Source organism: Poecilia formosa, unplaced genomic scaffold (assembly GCF_000485575.1).
Source record: "Poecilia formosa unplaced genomic scaffold, Poecilia_formosa-5.1.2 Scaffold145, whole genome shotgun sequence".
In the NCBI taxonomy this organism is placed as follows: Eukaryota; Metazoa; Chordata; class Actinopteri; order Cyprinodontiformes; family Poeciliidae; genus Poecilia; species Poecilia formosa.
Window position 1 is genome coordinate 586,925 of NW_006800084.1, and position 20,455 is coordinate 607,379.

Consider the following 20,455-nt stretch of genomic DNA (forward strand, 5'->3'; position numbering starts at 1 on the left):
GACCTGGTTTTGAATAACTAATCAGGTTTTATTTCACACTGCATCTGCATTATATCAAAGTAATGTAGGTCAGAATCCGATTCAAATTCACCTTTTGTTATCTCACTAACATATTGTAACTATTGTATCACAGTTACAATATGTCAGCTGTTTATTTCAGTAGAAACAATACTACTATTTAATTTAAAGGGAATGTTTGGTTTGTGGATGTGGCAAAGGGCAAAGCGCGACCAATGTATGCCATGGTCCTTGACGCGGTCGCATCTTCCACCTCTCATAACCCACCTTCTGCGAAATAAAGGCCACAAGAGCCAACAAAACATTGAACCAAAAGAAGGAAAACAGAAACAAAGGGACTGTTTGTACGTTGACAAACTGATACTGCCTCTGATTAAATGAAAGAGTCACAAAAATGGTGATAGTGAACAGAATGTACAATTCCAGTCCTGTAGCCCAGATGATGAGAAAATGCTGGTTATCATCAAACTCCGATTGTCTGATAAATCATGCCGTCATTTTTGTTTTGAGGAAATAATAGCTTCCCCTAAATACATTTGATACACATAATCAGGCCTGTCACGATAACAAATTTTGGTGGACAATAAATTCTTCCAGAAGTTACTGCGATAAGCGATAATGTTGCTTTGAGACTACAGTATTTTCAAGTAATATAACACTGACGGCATAATAATAATGCGAGAACATATTCTTAAACATCAATAAACTTTGTGGAACTGGAAGACATTTTAAATATCTGAAATAAATAAACAAAACAACAGAAAAAAAAACTAATAACATCAATTATGAAGTCTCTGTAAACAAACTTGTCCTCCAGTCGAGACCAACACACGACTTGTGTCATCAAAAGCAGAAACAGCATTCATTACTTACAGATACTTTGAAGTAGCAAACTCCACACAAACTACAAAATGTACCTGCATATGACCAAAATAAAAAGCGACACTAAATTATTATTACTAATAATAATTTACCATAATAACAATAGTATTATTTGTTTTGACAAGTGTCTGCTCATTTAAAGTGTGATTTATATTGTGTATGAAATTAAAAATAGGCATGTTAGTTACCGTTTTACCTAAGTTCTGTTTATTTGTTGCAGTTGAAACTGGGAAACTCTCCTCTTGAAAATAAAAAATTCTGCCAGATTCAACAGGACCAAACTTGACCAAAAACAGGGCGGCGTTGGAACAAAATCAAGCAAAAATAAAAACCAGTCGCCAAAAAATAATCTTAAACATATCAGTAATCTGTTTAACATTGGTTTGTGCATTTTCAGACTCATATATTCAGTTAAACATTAAAGCTCTTAAGTTGTACTGAAACTTTGTGACATCTTACATGTTGTTTATATTATTTACTTCACTTGGCTGCATGGTGGTGCACTGGACACTAATCGTTTGTTGGATTTTCTCTGGTGGACATTTTGTAGGAACCCGAATTTCCATGGCATAATTTGCCAATCAACTGGTTGAAGTCCTGCAGGATAAACTGCTATTGTTTACTGGAATGCATGTAACACTGACCTGGTTTTGAATAACTAATCAGGTTTTATTTCACCCTGCATCTGCATTATATCAACAAAGTAATGTAGGTCAGAATCCGATTCAAATTCACCTTTTATTATCTCACTAAGATAGAGCCTCATATTTATTTATGTTTTTATTTCCTCTTTTATCTTCTGAAATCCACTGACTCTTGTTCCCTCATCAGTGGGGATGATTATCTCCATTTTCATTCTCTCCCAGAGCTGCAGGCACATTTCCCTGCATTTTGTCAGGTAACAGATCCTCCCAGCCAACTTTTTTATATGGGTCACAAATGAATGGGTTGTGGGCATAAAAATGGGAATGTGTGAAGGCTAATGGTCCTACATGAACTGTGCATATGGATGATGAAGCAGAACAACTCTAGGGCAAACTGTTTTTTGCTAATATGAGTTTTTATTAAGTTGACCAAAGCAGGTTTCATACTTGAAGGTCACTGTGAGTCGAACGTGACTTACATTTGTTGGCTGTGCACCAATCCCCTCAAGCTCCTCGTCTTTGGTGGTCCTTCTTCTTTTTTTCCCTCTTTATTAATCAGAGTAAAGTGTTAAAACAAATATCTACACCACCCTTTCCAGACTTTTATGAACCTATCACAGTTACAATGTGTCAGCTGTTTGTTTAAGAAGAAACAGTCCTCTTTCATTTAAAGGGACTGTTTGTACGCTGACAAACTGATACTGCCTCTGATTAAATGAGAATGACAACAGTGGTGATAGCGCACAGAGTGTTAAATTCCAGTCCTGTAGCCCAAATGATGGGAAGATGCTGTGTGCTTTCTCTTTCACACCCCAATTATTAATTTTCACATTGTGTTGGTCTATCACAAATTCTAGTAAAATACACTGAAGTTTGACGCTGTAATACAGCAAAATAGGAGAAAGGAAGGGTTTTAATACTTTTGCAAAGCAGAGTAAGATCTTGTCTGTTACAATCAGATAAAGAGTTGAGTGGTTGAAACAACATCTTGGCCAAAAAGGTGTTCCTCTGTTCATCTATTTAGACCCTTCATTTAAATTATTGTTGTGCATCTGCTGCCTTTTGGTGTTTGTATCTTTTGTCTAAGTGCCCAAAATAAATAATCTGAACAGATAATCTACTATAAGGGTTAATCATTTAAACCTGTCCGGATGGTGTCAGGGAATCTACTCGGCCTCTTTGGTTTGAAAAGAATCGCGTTGCAGTTGCACTACTTGCTCAAAAGGTGGCAGCATACAGTCAATACGACCCAAACCTCTGAAACGACTACGATGCATCAACGTGTCTGTTAGCAAAAACTCACACAGGTAAAGTAAAGCTGCTTTTGCGATACTCTCACCAGTAAAGCTCGCAGAGGATTTCTTTTTTTTTTTTTATTAAAAAAAATGTTATGTTAGTAATAATCTGAAGGTGAAAATCCACCGTGTACTGAATGTGATCCTCTAGGATTCATCCTGGAGAGGCAACATGCGCTCGCAGCTCTCTGCAGCCAGTGAGGGTGGATATACAGGTTTCCCCATAGGCTGCTCGGGATTACCTTTCCTAAATTACACTCTGGTATGACTTTCAGTGATGACTCCTAGCTTTCCTACACGCTGTTGATCCTGTGATCCTGGAAGGTGGGAGTGATGTCATTGGGAGAGTCTGCCAGATTAAATCACTTGAATAATCAAATTTGATCACGGAAAACTGTTGTTCCTTTCACAAACCCTCTCAAGTAAAGTATTAACTAAGGTAGATGAATGCTTTTAGTTGAGACAGTATGTATTTTTTGAGCGTTGAACAAAATGTCTTATTACTAGTTTTGCAAGCAAGTGGCCTCACATCTACTGCCTCACAGTGAACCTGTAGGTCAGGGGTGGCCAAGTCCAGTCCTCGAGAGCCACCATCCTGCAAGTTTTAGAAGTATCCTTACTCCAACACACCGGGATCAGCTCTACAGAGGCCTGATAACAAGCCATTCATTTGATTCAGGTGTGTTGAAGCAGGGATGCATCTGAAAGTTGCAGGATGGTAGCTCTCGAGGACTGGACTTGGCCACCCCAGCTGTAGGTGCTGATCGCCTCCTGACAGTATGGTGAAGTGATGCTGCCTCTGCTGAGCTGGCTGTATGTCCGACCTTGCTTTGGAGTGATCTCTAACAGTGCTGTCAGCCATGTCACTAAGAGGCTTGCGTGCAGCCGACCAGTTTAGCAAGGCCTCGCCTGACTAATCTGATTACTTTAACAAGTCTTCTGTGGATGTGCAAGACAGGACAAATGAGAACAGCGCTTACCTCACATATGCCGCAATCAGCCTTCATAAAGAGGTCATTGAGGATGCATGTTTGAGCATTATTTCCCAGCAGCTTTTTCATTTTAAACAGAGTTTTTGTTGTTCCTTTTACCTTATCAAAGAAACAACTTCCTGTTAGCTTATAACAATTAGCACACCAGATATTTTCAGCTGTTTGCGCCAGCTTACGTACTTATTTTGCCTCATGAGCATCATTGTACAGATTCAACACTGACAGGTTGGATGGAAGACACCTGTGTGAACAAAAATCTTTCGCCATGATTGGTTGTACTTTGGTTGCTTCTTTTCTGAACATTCTTATGATTTCTCTTCTTAGATTTTCGTACTGGATGGTTGTTTTTCATTTTAATCATTGCTTCATTTATACTCAGAAATCTTCCATAAAATGGAAAAGGACAGAAATACTCAGTTTTCTGCTTCAAAGCTGCTTCCATTCGGTAATTGTCACCTTCCCTGCATATGTACTGTGGACCCCCCACCTACTGTCATTGTTCAGTTTGGGCAAATTCAACTTTTCACACATTTTTCTGAGAAATGTAATTTCTAATTACTCATAGTAAATGTATGTATTCAAGTGTTTTCCTGTTCAGCATATCTGTAATTTTCAAAATAAAATGCAGCTTGGGAAGCTGAAACTCAGTCACAATGCTACTTGACATGCTATTAGCTGGAGCCAATCCAGGAGAGGCACTTTGTGTTGATTGGCTGTATTCCCAAGTATTCACAAATTGTTGACTAATTTTCCTTAGCTCACATCGTAGTATAGCCCCATGTTATCAGGCTTAGAAATTTATGCTTTTTGACTTGTATAATTTCATGCTTCACTCTTCAGTTCCAGCACCACATATCCATCTTTTAGCCTCCTGTCAATACTTATCCGAACCTCATCCTTTGCACTCTTTTGATGCGTATCTGACTTGTACCACATTCCCACAACCACAACGGCTTGTGGTGATCGTCAAACAAGATCTTGTATGGCTTTGTTAACATTCGCTTTGTACTTGTCACTATTACACAAGATCAGCTTTGTGGAGCACGTGATGTCTTGGTAGATTCATAGTTCTGCGATATTCTTTCCATTTTAAAGGTGATGAATGGAAAAGCACTCTGTGAGATCTTCAAAGATTGGAATATTTCTTTTTAGTCTCTTTTAATATTTTATCCCCAACCTTTCTGGCGTGTCTCCATATCTTCAGTGTCAGATCGGAATATGGGATAAAATGTTCCACGAACTTACTTTCATGTTGTGTTGTAAACCTCTAGATTGTGTCATTTGTCCTTGATTTTAAAGAGGCCTGAACTGCAAATCACTAAAAATGTCTGTTTTTTCACGCAGACATGTGAAGGTACCCACTTGTTTAAACAGGATTTAAGTTTCCAGTTATCTAGAAGTCATGTTTAAGTGCACTCTATGCAACAGTTGCTTGGATAAATCAGCACGTGAGAAACAGTGAGTGTGCTTCTACTTTCACCTTCTTCTCCTGGTGATCCTCCCTGCCACTATGCTTCTCCCCCCCACACATGTTTCCCACACTAGTATGGATTAAAAGCTAAAGAAGGTTGAGAAGTCAAAGCTTGTCAGCCCTTCCCACTTTTTTCCTTCCCTTTACTTATTCCCTCTCTCAAGCCCTCAGCCCATCAAGCTGATCTATTTTTACCAGTCCAAACTCTGGAACCGGGTTGCACCTCTTCTCATGTACCTGTGGTTTGGGGTGGGTCCCAGTCCAAAACAGGGACAGCAACAACTAAACCAAGAAGACCAACACCCTGGAATTTGGAAGTTTTTTTCATTCAACCTGCTTCTAATAACTTGGACAAAAAAATGATATAAACTTCCAGGTGTTCTTTTTTTTCTATTTTTGTTTTGTACCTCACCTGAGTTTAGGATTTATGTTTCACAATGCAAGACAAAAGATAATCTCATCCTGAGTACGCTTAATTCACCTGGAATTTGGATGGTGCTATTTAACGACAGACTCAAACCCTGACATGGCTCCTGTGTTGAAAACTACTCCAGGTAAGGTCTCCATTAATTTGACATGTGCTATGTACAGGTGAACAATTCTTTATTTTCTGTAGCATTGCTTAGGTCTGTCGGTGCTCGCTACACACTTTAAATAAGTTTAATTTGAAAGCTTTTGATATACAACAGCACCTAGTTACAGGGGTGTCAGTATAAATAACTTAAAAAACTTATTTGCTAATTACATATTTTGGGAAAAAGGTTTTAAATTCTGAGTTTGTATATGTAAATTACACACTATATCAGCAACAGATATGGTTCAGGAGGCAGGTATGATTCAGCAATTTCTGTTTAGCTATAAAGTTGATTTCAGAAAAGGAATCCTTAATTTTTTACCAGCTTACATAGAAGTATGACATGTATGACTGAATTAGACTTGAAGATGGCGCAGAAACCTTGGAAAGACCAAATCACAGGCAAAGGAGATAGCATAGCAAATAGAAGGTTAGAGAACAGGATCCAGATTTAGCTGATGGTTACCTGGAATTAGCTCTGGCAAAGCTAATGAGCTTCTTACACACATGCTAGTAATTCTCCAAGGGACAGCACAGGCAGCGCGTCCTCAGCTGTGAGGCCATATCAATGCTGATAGGATTCATAATGGCATCTTGTCAAAGGATTTTCAAGGCTCATCTCTGATTTATAAAGATTAAATCAAAACAAGTCTTCAGTTCCAACATAATTATGAAATGTTGTGTCTTATGTTTCCTAATATATTTTCGTTCTTGTCTCCTGGAGGCAGTGATGTCTTGGAGTCTTCTTGCCGCCTGTCCACCTTTGGACTAGAGGCCTGCGGAGTGCCAAGGGAAGCAATCCCAGAACCAAAGAAAATCTCACCTACCATTGTAAACTCTCAGTTCACCTTCTGTGTCTGAGGCGTCATTGAAGCTGGATGTGAAAATGACTAATCAGAGAGACCCTCGATGTCTGCACAACCTTGCCTACCACCCACGATGGAGGCACCACTCAGTTAAAGTGATAAAAAAGAGGCATATATGGACGGTGATTACAAATAGTTTTGCTGGCTGTAGAAAGTTTCAGCTATCATCAGCACTATTATCACTGTCATCAAAATCCTTGTCATCAACACCACAGTTGCCATCATCCCCAGTGCAGCAAACCAGAAGATCAAGGGGGAACTGGTTTTATCTCCTATTACTCATGATCTCATTATTTCCTTGTCAAGCATGGGCAACCACTTTCAAGGTGGCCCTGGTTGGACCTTGGACATGTGACATCTTATACTCTAAGGCTCTCCCTGACTTGGCAGCCCGCCTTGCCACCAGCCGTATAAACAAGAACCCCTACCTTAACAAAGGCTACTGGTATGACTACACATTGATTAATGAGGACTGCAAGTCAACTCGTGCCCTTGTTCGCTTTGCTGATCTAGAAGGTTACGGTGCTGCTTTCTTGGGTCCTGCTAACCCAGGCTACTGCTCCTCTGCTGCTTTGTATGCAAAAGAGTGGGATGTTGGGATTCTGTCTTGGGGTTGTCTCAAACCCAACATGAACACAGGAGACACGTACCCTACCTTCCTAAGACCACTGCCATTGTCTGCCCATGTAATTTTTACAGTGCTAAGGTATTTTCGATGGGCTCATGTGGCCATCATCTCAGAAGAAACTGATATTTGGGAAGCCACAGGACAGGAGTTAGCCACTTCACTCAGGGCTCTTGGCCTGCCTGTCAACCCTGTAATCACAATGGAGAGTGATAAGGACGGGCCTCGGAGAGCTCTGAAAAGAGTGAGGGAAGCAGATCGAGTTAGAGGTAAGATGCACTTTACTCAGAAGTCAAGAACTTAAGCCCATGCAAACTGTGCAAACTTGCTTTGTTAATCTTTTTGCAGTGATCATCATGTGCATGCCCTCTGTCCTGATTGGTGGCCAAGCCCAGTACCAGCTCCTGACAACAGCCTTAGCTATGCGGATGATAGACCGTGGCTATGTTTTTATTACCTATGACACACTTCTGTATTCCCTACCATACAAAGACGCAAACTACTACATGCTAGGAAATGATACCAAGCTCCGAAAAGCCTATGATGGAGTTCTCACCATCACCATGGAGTCTGGGGAACACAATTTCTATGAGGCCTTCAGAGAGGCTCAAAACACCTATGAAGTACGCAGCAGTACTCCACCAGAACAGGTAAGACTTGTTGAGGAATCTAATTATTGAAAGTGAGAAACCAAAGTTAACGCATTCTTCCTAAAATGTATTGTCTGACTGCCCTTTGTTAGGTTTCTCCATTCTTTGGCACCATTTACAACATGATGTACTATACTGCTATGGCTGCTGAGCAAGCCCGCACAAGTGGAGGCCATTGGGTATCAGGTGCCGTCCTGGGAGAGAGTGAGGGAGGCTTTGAATTTGAAGGATTCAATCAGCAGCTGCAGGCAGGAAGAAACGGTGAAGGGATGCAGGCTAGCTATGTAGTGCTGGACTACAGCGGCATGGGCATCTCGCTCTACTCCACACATTTTCTTCATCGTAGTCACACAGACGGCAAGACAGGAGGCTTGAAATATCTTGGCCGCTCAATTCACTTTGCAGGCAGCACTCCCTACACAGATTCAAGTTGCTGGTTTAGCTCGTACTTTGCTTGCACTGGAGGTCAGTTTGTTAGCATACTAGCATCCATACACTGATGTAATAAATGTGGTAATTTACACAAACGTTTGTTCTTTTTCTTCTTTCCAAAGGGATGGATATAATCACATTCTTTTTTCTATTCCTGTTGTTCATTTCTCTGGTGGGAGGTGTAGTAAACGTCTTTCTTCACTTGAAGTAGGTATAGCAGAGTAGGAAAATTACATCTCAGCTTGCTCAGTTTTTGTGTTTTCTCAATTATACATGATGTTTTTGTGCACAGGAAACAAGGCAAAGTTGGGTTCAGCTTTGGGAGTAATGGAAACGGTGGCTCATCGAAGGTGATCCTGACTCTTGATGATCTGGTTTTTATCAACACTCAAGTCAGCAAACGGGTCAGTCTCACTGAATCAAAACTGACACCTCTGCATTTCCAAATGATTTGCTCTGGCATTACCTTTTTATCCTCTCTGTGAGCAGAAGCTAAATGATGAAAGTATCATGAAAAGCCAAGGCGACATGAAGACACCTCACCACTCTGTGTCTGGCCGTAGCTACCTAGCCTCCACTCCAGACAGTTCAAACGTTGCTGTGTTTGAGGTAAGAAAATTACACCACGCCAGATGCAATGGATATGTTTCCCACTTTTAGTTCTGTCTGGATCCTCTGATATGTAAAAAGTAATGTTTACTTTATCCTACAGGGTGACTGGGTTTGGTTGAAGAAATGTCCCTCAGGAACAGTTTCTAGCGTGAATGGCAGCACAGAGGTAGTCTTTGTGAAAGTAAGTGAGTTCTTGAAGTTTGGTCTTGTGACACATTCTGGTCAGAACCTTTTTCTATAATGTGGTGTCAGAGAAATATGAAGGTGGTGTGCTTCAGTAGGAGAGATATATGAGGGCTTCCAAGGTGTCCAAGAAAATGTCTTGGCCAGAGAAAACTTTGTTCTTGTTCTTTCAGCCTCTGGCAGAAGAAGAAAGTGTTCTGTTTTTGCCAACTAGGCGCATTGGCCTTGAAGATGTATGTGTGAGAAAGATTTAATGAGATACGAAGCAGAAGTTAAAATGAGAAATGAGAAATCTTTTAGTTTTTTACATGAACTCCCAAATTATGGCAACTTTTCTGTTTTTTTTTTTTCTTTTGGACGTTTAGATTTTAGAGTAATGATGATATGCAAGGTTAAATTGCATATCATCTTTATACATAAAAACATGGCAAACTGAAAAAAGTTTTATTTGTATAAAGATTTCAAAATGGCTGAACTTGGGAATCATTGTGTTCATTGTGGTGGAAACTCTGTTTTTGATAAACCAAATAATTTAACAATACTAAATACTTTTTGGTCACAAAAGAGCAGAGCACAGTGGTTTTGTAAAACATTAAAAAAGTGTTGCTTTTTTTTTTTTTTTCCCTTTCAGCTAAGGGAGATGAGGCATGAGAACCTAAATCTTTTCCTGGGACTGTTCTTTGACTCTGGGATCTTTGGCATTGTTACTGAGCACTGCAGCAGGGGAAGTCTGGAGGATTTGCTGGGCAACGAAGATGTGCGTCTTGACTGGATGTTCAAGTCTTCCTTGTTAATGGATCTGATCAGGGTAAGAAAGACTTCTCTCTGTTTTATTTTACACATGATCAGGTTGTCTCATTACATGTATTTTTTTTATTTTTTACTTCCATCAGGGAATGAAGTACCTGCATCATCGCAACATCATTCATGGGCGGCTCAAATCTCGTAACTGTGTGGTGGATGGGCGCTTTGTGCTGAAAGTGACAGATTATGGGTTTAATGAAATTTTGATTACACAAAGCATAGACACCGATGAGGAAAAGCCTGAGGGTGAGAACACCTGCAAGTTTGGAATAACATTTTTTTCTTTATTTACTTATGCATGACAATTTGCTTATCTACGGTTGTGCGTTTTTGTCCAATAAAAAGACTTGCTCTGGTCGGCTCCGGAGCTGCTGCGAGACCCAAGTCTGAGGAAGAAAGGGACTTTCTTTGGAGACGTTTACAGTTTCTCCATCATTGTGCAGGAGATTGTCTCTCGCTCTTCGCCTTTCTGCATGCTGGATATGCCTCCCAAGGGTGAGTAACTTCAGGCAAGATGGTGGTAGATTCTAAGTAATTTTATATGTCTAAGGTCTTTCTAAAAATCCTCCTTGCATGAGACAAGGACTCTTAAACAAAACTTTTCCCTTTAATTTATTCTGTGTTGTGTGTGTCTAATATTTTGCTCATTTTTTGTGTGTTGACAGAGATTATCAACAAGGTTAAAGACCCTCCACCTCTATGTCGCCCCATTATATCAGTGGAGGAGGCCCCTGTAGAAGTAATTCAGTTAATAAAACAAGCCTGGAGTGAAGATCCAGAGAAGAGACCATCCTTTGAGGATATTTTCAAGCAGGTAAAAATCTGGAAATACGTTCATTTGGGATTCTATAATGAACTGAAACTTACTGGGAACCAACCTTCTCATGACAGTTCAAGCACAAAGGAAAGAAGACTAACATTATAGACTCTATGTTGCGGATGTTGGAGCAATACTCCTCCAACTTGGAGGATCTCATCAGAGAGAGGACGGAGGAGCTCGAGCTGGAGAGACAGAAAACAGATCAACTGGTGGCTCAGATGTTGCCCAAGTAAGTATTCATCATATGGAAACATTATAAAGACATGATGTTATACTCAAAACTGCAGTTGACAACTAACAACACCTTAAAACAGATGCAAAGGAGGTAACATTTTTACTACCAAGTGACAAAAATTAAATGATGCTGCTTAGTCATAGTGATAGAAAGTAAAATACTGCATCATTAAAGTGACTGATGGCAATGCAGTTTCTTTTGAATTTTTTTAAATTGTGCCAAGCTTATTGCCACCTTAGGTTTGTTTGTTTTTTTGTGCAAAAATGCGCAAACTTCCTAACAGGCAAGACTCTCTTTGTCCTGAAGCAACAGAAGACCCATTTGTGTTTTATGTCATTGAACATAATTTCTATTCTGATAATACAGAATCGTAAAATAAATAAAAAAACCAGTCCACATCAGTGTTACAAATGTAAACCTGATATAAATGATTATGCTCCAAAAATGTCTGAATTATTTTGCTGACTGAGGGTTGTGTTAATTCATTTGACTCAAATTAACAGGTTAGGTTATGGGTTTGACTCTGCAAAAGTAACTACTTTCTAAACATAAATGCCAACGAATAACCCATAACCCAGATTACTAAACAAGTAATATTTTGTTCACTCTGCTCCTTCGTCATGGAACTCGTTATTAGAAACTTTTAGATCAACTGAACCCATTTTGTTTAATGCTTTTAAATTTAAACTAAAAATTCTTGAGGCCGATTCTATGAGCCTGTTTTTTTTTTATAGCTCAACTTTTAACTATATTTTTCTGTGTTGTATTTGTTGCTACCTCTTGGTTAGGACTTCCTTGAAAAAGAGGTTTTTAATCTCAATGGGTATTTTTATCATAGGCTAAATAATAATAAAAAAAATTGGGTCAAAATGAATTTATTTTATTTTTATTTTAAATAGAATGAACCAATGTAAAGATGACAGCCTCGTCATGTCTGAAAAGACTTGACAGATCTGAGTTTGAAAACCAAAATACATAGGTTCAAAAATTTAAATAGCATTTCAATTAAATTTTAAAACTGCTACAAAATGACAAAGATAATTAACACAAATAAATATAGCTTCATAGCTTGTCTACAAGTTTAATTTATGACAAATTCTTTGGTTAAAGTGTGTATGTTGAAAATGGCTAGCACTAGCTTGCGCTAACTACTTAGCAGCTAAAATGCTAATATTATCTTTAATGCGAATAAACTCATTCTTCAGTGTGAAGAAACATCATTAATGTGTTCAGTGAAGTCTGATTAGATTGTAGTATAGCTAAATTTAGTGGTCATTGAAGAATGGTGAAGCTAATTAGTCACATTTTGTTGAAGTTTTGAAAACACGCAAATTGTTTTTGAGAACCTGTGTGTCAGCACTTCAAGCTCGCCTTTCAGTCTTCATGTTCGTCTTTCAGGTCTGTGGCCCAGGCGCTAAAGCTCGGCAAGCCTGTGGAGCCGGAACATTTCAGTGTTGTCACGCTGTACTTCAGTGACATCGTGGGTTTTACAACCATCTCCGCGCTCAGTGAGCCCATCGAGGTGGTCGACCTGCTCAACGACCTCTACACGCTTTTTGATGCCATCATCCCACTGCACGACGTCTACAAGGTTAGCATTCATGGGCCGTTTGCAGCGTTTTAATGCGACTTTATTCTGAATTTAGCTTCTTTTTTTTAAAAGTAGTATTGTTTGCATGTCAGAGGAACTACTTTTTTATGTTTTTGAAGTTAACAAACATTTGCATTGTGTGACGTATGGAAAAATGATAACCCATACATGTTAAAGGGATTTTGTGCATTATATTATTAATTATTATACAGTGTTATATATGAGTGGATCATCACTTTTTTGCTTGTGACCTCAATCACACAAATGGCTTCCCTCTGTAAATCACTCAAACATTGATCTGAGGCTAATTCAACACTACCATGAAGTTAATAGTTTTTTTAAAAATTCATTGTTAAAAACTCATGTACGCCTGGAAGGAAAAATAGTAAAATATGGTGGTGGCCATTATTTCACATTTTTATTTAATGTCTGAATATTATTTCAACCAACTCACGCAGTGTTTTATGATACAAAGTGTTGAAAAACCTTCTGTAATGCCATTACATAGTGTAAAACCTAGGAATATAGACGTTATCTGTAGTAAGGAAAGGAAACTCATCTTGTTTGACCTAAAACAAGAAATTAAAAATAGCCTTTGTCATTTTGAAACTGATTACACAGTTTCTGTTGGTATTTTTCATTTAAATGCGAACAGTACTCAGTAACAAATACTGAGTTACTGCCATTAATATTGCCTTTAAAGGAATAAAATACTTCATAACACATTAGAGATTTTTATTTTTACTGCAGGACAAGGCAGGGGGGGTAGCATCTGACTGTTGGGTTGATTAGCTGATTTCTATTTTTTTCACATATGTTACTGATGTTAGTAGTAATTGTTTGCTGATGATGCTCCATATCTTTGGAGTGATATTTGATGTTATTTTGGCACACTGCATTGCCCCTCACTTTTAAAACTTTGAGTTTTAATATCTTTCTTACTTTTTTTTTTTTTTTATAATTGCCCTTTGGGACTTGAATAAAGCTGAACATGAATTAGCTATTAAATCAGATATATTTATATTTACAAATTTTCCATATTTGACACATATTAGTATTGGGTTGAAGTTCTCCTCACTTTTTATGTTTCCTAATTGTCTGTAAATTAAGGTTGAGACAAAAGTCCCTCTCTTGTGTTTGTTCACCTCTTCGTTTTCGTGCTGCTCAGGTGGAAACCATTGGAGATGCGTACATGGTGGCCTCTGGAGTTCCCACCAGGAACGGCAATCGTCACGCAGCTGAGATGGCCAACATGTCCCTTGATATTTTGAGCCTGATTGGGAGCTTCAAGGCTAGACACATGCCTGACCTGAAACTCCGGATCCGTGTTGGCCTGCACTCCGGTGAGCATCGTGTTACTACTTTCTGTTCAGTGATAAAGTCCCAACATTAGAACTGTACGCCTTGAAATAGCATCTGGACAATTCCTTAAAACAAATGACTGCATTTTGTGTTCAGCGAGCTTTCATGACTTCACGGTTTGTTATAACAGCATATAAAAGCAATGGATCAGTGTTTTCTAAAGCTCTTCTTCACTTATCTACCATGCCTGGCTGTTGCACATTTTTATATAGATTAATTTCTCAGATTGATATATCGTCTGAGAATAAAAATACCCTTAACTTAAAGATATACCTCTTCTTTGTGTCTCCACTTACAGCAATAGCAAATATTTTCCTTCTTTTATTGCATCTACTAAAACTACCAAAAGCAAAACAATACAGTTATATAAAAAAGGATAATCCTATCACAGTTTAGCTATACTTCAGATTTTGTAACACCAGGGAACCGTAGGGGAACAAGTGCAGAAACTGATCCAAAACATGTTTCAAAAGTAAAAAAAAAATAAAACGCAACAAAAAGGCAGGTCATTCAGAGAAAACTTTAAATAAAAGTAAATGATCTCAGTATCACTGAGCCAAAGTGTAACGATCGTTTTCAAGGACTGAACCAAAGCTTTGAAAAGTCATTCAGAAGTCCCACGGATTCAAAAAAGCTTCCCTAAAAAAGTTAAATGATCGGAGACGCATTTAAATTTTTACCTTTAATATTATCTGTCTTATATACTGTATTTCTAATAATTTTGTGTGTTACATAAAAAAAGTAATTAATGCGAAGAGCTCAAAACTCTTGATAAGTGCAGTAAGCCAGGAGTTATACTTGTCGGTGCTGTGCAATATTGGGTAAAATAAACCTAAACTCCACTTCAGAGTGAATAAGAGTTAAAGAAGAATCTGAGTCCCCAAGCTGCTAAGTCAAGGAGATATTTTTACCTCTTTTATCCTCGTCTGAAACGTGTTCCTGGAACAGTGAAACACTATCCACTTAGAGTGCTGTCATCCTATTAAGACACCGCACACGCTGGACTTCTGACACGGCCCAATGCATTTCTGTTCTCTCCCGGTTGGAACGCCACCTGCATTTATGAAAAATGTACGTTTATAAACATCTATAGTAACGTATATACGCCACATGCATTCGAAAATCGCAGGTCCAGTCGTAGCAGGAGTGGTCGGCCTGACGATGCCTCGGTACTGTCTGTTCGGAGACACGGTCAACACCACATCTCGAATGGAGTCCACCAGTTTGCGTAAGTGTCTTTAATAGAAGACGCCTGCATTAATGTTCTACGTTTTTTTCTGAGCGTTCTGGGCTGGAGGACAGGTGTGTGGCAGTCCGAGTACACGTTGCCTCAGGCTAAACAGGGCTTTAAGTGAGCAGGACTCACTAATCCTTTAACACTATCAACAGAATTAAAGGGCATGTTGAAGTTTCAGGATAAATGCCAATAATTACCACATTTATGTCAATAATACTCTGTACATTCAAATTTAGGCATAAAGCTGAGGGTTTGCTGTGAAAGATCCTGTGTGGCCTTTTAATACATGAAATTTTTAAGACTTTCCCTAGAAGCTACAGTTTGTCAGATGTAGCTTTTTTGTAATTTAACCAGTTGTTTTCTTTTGCTAATTTAGACCATATGGTGGATATTCAGGGATGAACAGATGTGTAGTCAGAAACTGCCCAGTAATGATCTACTGCCACCAAGTGGAGGAAAAACAAACGGCAACCAGTCTAACCTTACATCACCGTCATCAGCTTCAGTTTCCCAAACTGTGTCCCAATGTACTGGCAATTTGAGGAGCATCTATAAAGACAGATCAACCCGGCACAAAAGAGTTTCTATGTGGATCTGTCATAAAGCGATTTCCCTGCTCTGAAATTATGTTTCTTCTGCATGCATAGCTTACAGAATCCATGTGAACCAAACAACAGTTGATCTCCTGAACAACTTGAATATGGGATACAAGATTCAGGTCAGAGGTCTGACAGAGTTAAAGGTATGTACCACTGAAAGATTGACTTTTTAATAACGTGAGAAAAACTGTAAGTCCTTTAGAAGTTAACGCAAACTGTGATCTGATTTTAGGGAAAAGGTATAGAGACCACCTACTGGCTGGTGGGGAAGGAAGGTTTTAACAAGCCTCTGCCAGTTCCCATCGAGAGCAAAGAGTAAGAAAACATTTTTACCTAAATGTTATTTGTCTCAGGTAAACTGTGAACTCCTCCGTCCAGAGGTATAGAAGATTTTGTGGCCCCTTCAAGGATCTGGAAGGGCTTCAGATAATTTGAATTGAGTTTCAGATGCATCAGCTGAACACATCAGAATGTTAACAGTTTTAACTTAAATCCTGACTTTTTAGCTGCCTGTGCCAATGTGCAGAATCATTTTATGTGCATTGTAAATGTTTAGAAGTAGATCAGAGGGAAATACTGCTTCGATTTCCACTACTACTACAAAATATTTCTTTTTCTTTTCATGTCTGATTTAGGGCCAACCTCAATATGCAAAAATTCATTCTAGAAATAAATATTAAAGAGAATATATTAGATAATTGACTTAAGTAACAGAAACGTTAATTGTAAATCTGGGAGTTTCTGAACAAACCAGGTTTGCTTTCATGCTTGTGAACACAACACATTTCAAATATTTTTTTTAATCAACTATCTTATCCTGCCAGTTTAAAACTCAATAAATTGTTAAAATGAGTGTAACTTAATATCATCATGACGGAAAACCTTCTGATTAGGAAATAAGTCTGTCAGGCACCAGAACCAAGAAAAGAGCCCAACTGGAATCAAACACAATCTGATCACCTTGTTTTAAGACTCAGTCTCTTAATTGTTTTTCCACTCATTTTATTTTGCCTTTGTACACCTGCAACAGAGACATGAAAGCCATCTTAGCGATGTCATTCATCCTTTCCATCCATTTTTTTCTCCTAAATTTGGGTATTTAGAAGTTTAAATTGTGCACAGAAATACTTCTGTTTCAATTTCGGAGACATAAACTGATGTAATTTGTCATAAAATCGAGTCTTTCAGCAGCTAATGTATCTCCAGTTATTTATTCTGAGTTTCTTTCTGAATTCTTCCTGGTAGTGGTTTGTTTGTTTAATAATAAAATCATTTAATTCCAACTCAAGTATTAAATTTCAAATTTTAAAATAAATATATTTGCCTTAATTTCTGTCAAATATGTAATAAAATGAGTTGCTGACCAAGATTATTTTATTAATGTGACTTAAAGGAATTTTAAAACAAATACAATTAAATAGCCTTACAGCTGCTACCTTTAATGGTTTGTGTCATTAATACTTTTATGTCTTGTAAAGTATCTGTGAGTTTTATTAGGAACAAACAACATAAACCCTTTTTCAGAAGTGGTTTATTTTCTCTAGTAATGCTGAACCTACTTTACTAGGATATAGTTTTTAATAATACTTACACTTATATTTTGAGTAGTTTCTTTAAGTGTTGTTTTGAAAAGACAGTGTAATCCATTACTGGAAACTACTTTTATTTTAGTCTAAACAAGGAATTGAGGCTTTTATTTTGAAGAATATAAATCCTAATTTCTAACTCTTCTGACCACCAGTGTAGGTTTTCATTCCTTATAATAATAATAAAAAACATTAGCATAATTATAAAGTGAGAATCAGTTTAATTAGTTTTCTCACTTGTTCAGTGTAGAACAAACTGTGTTAAATGGAGAGTTGAAAAATGTTCATTCCTGCTGTGAATGTGCCGTTTAGTCCTGTATTCTCCTCACAGACGCATAAAAGCTGCTTTTCCTCTTACAGCGGTGTCAATCATGGAATCGGGCTGGACGAGATCCCTCCAGACAGAAGACAAAAATTCCTGGATCGACAGAAGAAGGCGAATTAGGCTGGGATCAGGGGCTGATGCTCAAGATATGGGGAATAAAAAAAAAAAATGTTTCTGCCGGGCCAAAGACGTGCGCGTAACGGGAAGCAGCAAACCCAGGAAACGGAAGCGGATCTGGAACCAGTGATTTTCACATTATGCGTTGTTCGCATTTGTAGTGTGATCACGGCACTTCAATGAAGAATCCGTACTTCTCTGTGGCAAAAAGGAGGCAAGCAGGAAAGGATCTTCAATTGATTTCACATCAGTTGTTTATGAACCAAAAATGCATAAAATACAGGAAGGTGTTTCAAGGTCTAAGATGTCAGACAACCACTCAGAAACAAGAGATATCTAGCACTGCGTACCATGTGTTTGGTTGCTGTGCTTGTTTTATGGAACATATTCCTAATTTTGTACATTATAAAGATATTGATCAGATTTTGTCAGCGACCCGAAAGCTCAGTTCTCCCAACTGCACTTCAGAAGTGCTGATTTACCCTGAGTTTCATTAGGATTTATTCATCAGCGCCTGGATCATTCCGGGTAGATGAGGAAAACTCCATCCAGCACCTGTAACAAAAACTGCCAAAATGCTCCATCCCATTGCTTCTGTGGTTTAAAGTCTTTTCAAATAACATGCCAGGGAAAGTGCTGGAGTCTAGCGCCCCCCACCTGTTGACTGAAAAATGGCTACTTTAGCTTGCACATACAAGTTAGATGAATTTGTCTCACCAAGAATATCACCTATAATTTTTATTTTGGCAAGCAGTTAAATCAAAGAGATGTTTTTGGCCATTTTATGTTAAATTGTCATGATAATTCCCTGATACTGTAACACTGTGTTTTCATTCAGTGGTTATCATTTAGTGAGAACTTACTGAATGATCTCAGCCTGTTGAGAACATGCGTTTTAAGCACTTTTTCCAAAGCGACTCACAGTGTTGTTTTTGGTGGTGTGCGTGCTGCTTTAAGAGCTGTATCCCATATGTGGCCGCTTGGTTTCATCAACGCCGTTCCTCTATAGGCAGTCTGTTACAGTAGCATGCTTCACGCACGGCTGATTGCTGTCCTTTATTTAATACAGCATGTTTCTTCCACAATGATGCACAGATCTTTAGAGTCAATTGGCTGAAATGATCGTTCCCCACGCTGTGCTTCGGCGGGCTAAACTCGAAGGATCTCCGTCGCTCAGAGGGAAATGTCTGTGTCTTTTCTTCAACCTAGAACTTCTGCTTGGACTCCTCGAGGTTTTTCTTTGGCTTAATTTGTATATAATGTAAATGTGTATATAGCTTGTGTTCCTGCAGTTAGTTTTTCTTTTTTTGTTTGTTTTGTTTGATTTTTTTCTGCTTGGATTTCCTAATTATTAGACTGAACTGGAGATGTAAGCAAATCACAACGGTTCAGTCACAGTCTGCCACGAATCTTATACTGATGTATCAGCAGGCAGGCGATGTCAAATTATGAACGTCCTCTTAAAACCAGGCTGCAGACTTTTTTGGCAGCTTGCTGATTATCACTTTTAACCTTGCTGCAGTAGTTTAGTGCATAGAGACAAAAAAAAAAAAACAAAGAGTGAGCCTCCACAAAAGTAAAAAAAAAAAAAAAAAAAAAAAAACCTGGACGCCTGATGACTTAATTGTCAGGCTGCATTTGGTGTATCACACATCATTAACTGTTTAGCAGTTCTGACTCTTTCAAGCACGATTAAACCCATGACAAAGAGAAAATCCTGAATCAAGACGAGCAACATGGGAGGAGTGGTCTTTTCTTTCATTGGTGGGTATCTGAACAACAACATGATTAATCCTATTTTAAAGGCAATACCTGTTCTTTTTTTTCTTTTCTTTTTTTTTTTTAGATTTATAACCAATTTGCCAAACAGGTAGGTCACATCAAAACTGAATGGACTGCATTGTTCATTTTGAAAGTGATCTCAGTGTGTTTCTGTAAATAAATTGTGGTTTTAGTGAAGATTGTGTCCTCGTATGTCTGACTCGCTGCCCAACATCAGTTCTGCAGAGGCTCGTCTCCCAAGTGGCGGCCTGACAGTCGCCTGAATCAATAAAGACGCTCAGTGACGCCAGTGCATCAGTGTTAAACAGGCTAAAGAACTGCATTTAAACACGTCACAAATAATATATTTCCTGGGGAGCCCAATCTCTCAGACAGCCGTGGATAATTATTAGTTGTTTTGTCTCTATGAGCCTCAGTGATTCTGCTTTACGGTGGAGAATACTCTTAAAGACATACGAATCGGTCTTAAATAACACAATATCTTCAAGAGCTTGGGCGAGATCATTTTAAGAGGTTAACCTCTGAGATATGCTAAATTTCACACTCCAACCATCTTAAATGTTGTTTGCACAGTTTGTTTTTCGTGGCGTCTTTTTGCTGACTGGAGTTCCAGTACCTGACCAGAGATGCGTATTTACATACATGGATCTCCTACTTGTGTTTGGCACTTAATACTTGCATATAAATTATTCAAACCTTGAAGGACTCAAGAGATGAGCCAATGCTCTGACCTCACAGTTATCCAAGCAACAA

At 38.5% G+C, this 20,455-nt stretch overlaps 2 protein-coding genes across 3 annotated transcripts in view; one reads left to right on the plus strand and one right to left on the minus strand.

The window, feature by feature from the left end:
* The window catches only part of LOC107837484 (very-long-chain 3-oxoacyl-CoA reductase-like), a 9,711-nt gene extending 4,349 nt beyond the window's left edge, over nt 1-5,362 (minus strand). Inside the window, exon 1 of the mRNA XM_016676965.1 lies at nt 5,312-5,362. Within this exon, the coding sequence (XP_016532451.1) occupies nt 5,312-5,362 (51 nt within the window). The remainder of the gene's footprint in view (nt 1-5,311) is intronic.
* gucy2d (guanylate cyclase 2D, retinal) lies at nt 4,616-19,474 on the plus strand. 2 transcript variants are annotated; one of them, XM_007563163.2, is made up of 19 exons: nt 4,616-5,856; nt 6,601-7,636; nt 7,716-8,017; nt 8,110-8,482; nt 8,572-8,656; nt 8,742-8,853; nt 8,939-9,058; nt 9,162-9,242; nt 9,876-10,052; nt 10,138-10,294; nt 10,394-10,543; nt 10,714-10,862; nt 10,940-11,097; nt 12,502-12,694; nt 13,863-14,037; nt 15,186-15,284; nt 15,941-16,035; nt 16,125-16,207; nt 17,839-19,474. In XM_007563163.2, the coding sequence occupies exons 2-19, from the start codon at nt 6,763-6,765 to the stop codon at nt 17,921-17,923; spliced, it is 3,468 nt and encodes a 1,155-aa protein (XP_007563225.1). In that variant the 5' UTR covers nt 4,616-5,856; nt 6,601-6,762; the 3' UTR covers nt 17,924-19,474. The 2 variants fall into 2 exon arrangements, with proteins under 2 accessions (XP_007563225.1, XP_016532497.1); XM_016677011.1 differs by having other exon boundaries at nt 6,605-7,636.
* Nucleotides 19,475-20,455: the final 981 nt, after the last annotated feature.

Coding starts and splice junctions, on each gene's coding strand:
- gucy2d (XM_007563163.2), top strand. CDS start 6,763: ATGACTAATCAGAGAGACCCTCGATGTCTGCACAACCTTGCCTACCAC. Junction 10,863..10,939: donor TTGAGGATATTTTCAAGCAG/GTAAAAATCTGG, acceptor TTCTCATGACAG/TTCAAGCACAAAGGAAAGAA. Junction 12,695..13,862: donor CACTGCACGACGTCTACAAG/GTTAGCATTCAT, acceptor CGTGCTGCTCAG/GTGGAAACCATTGGAGATGC.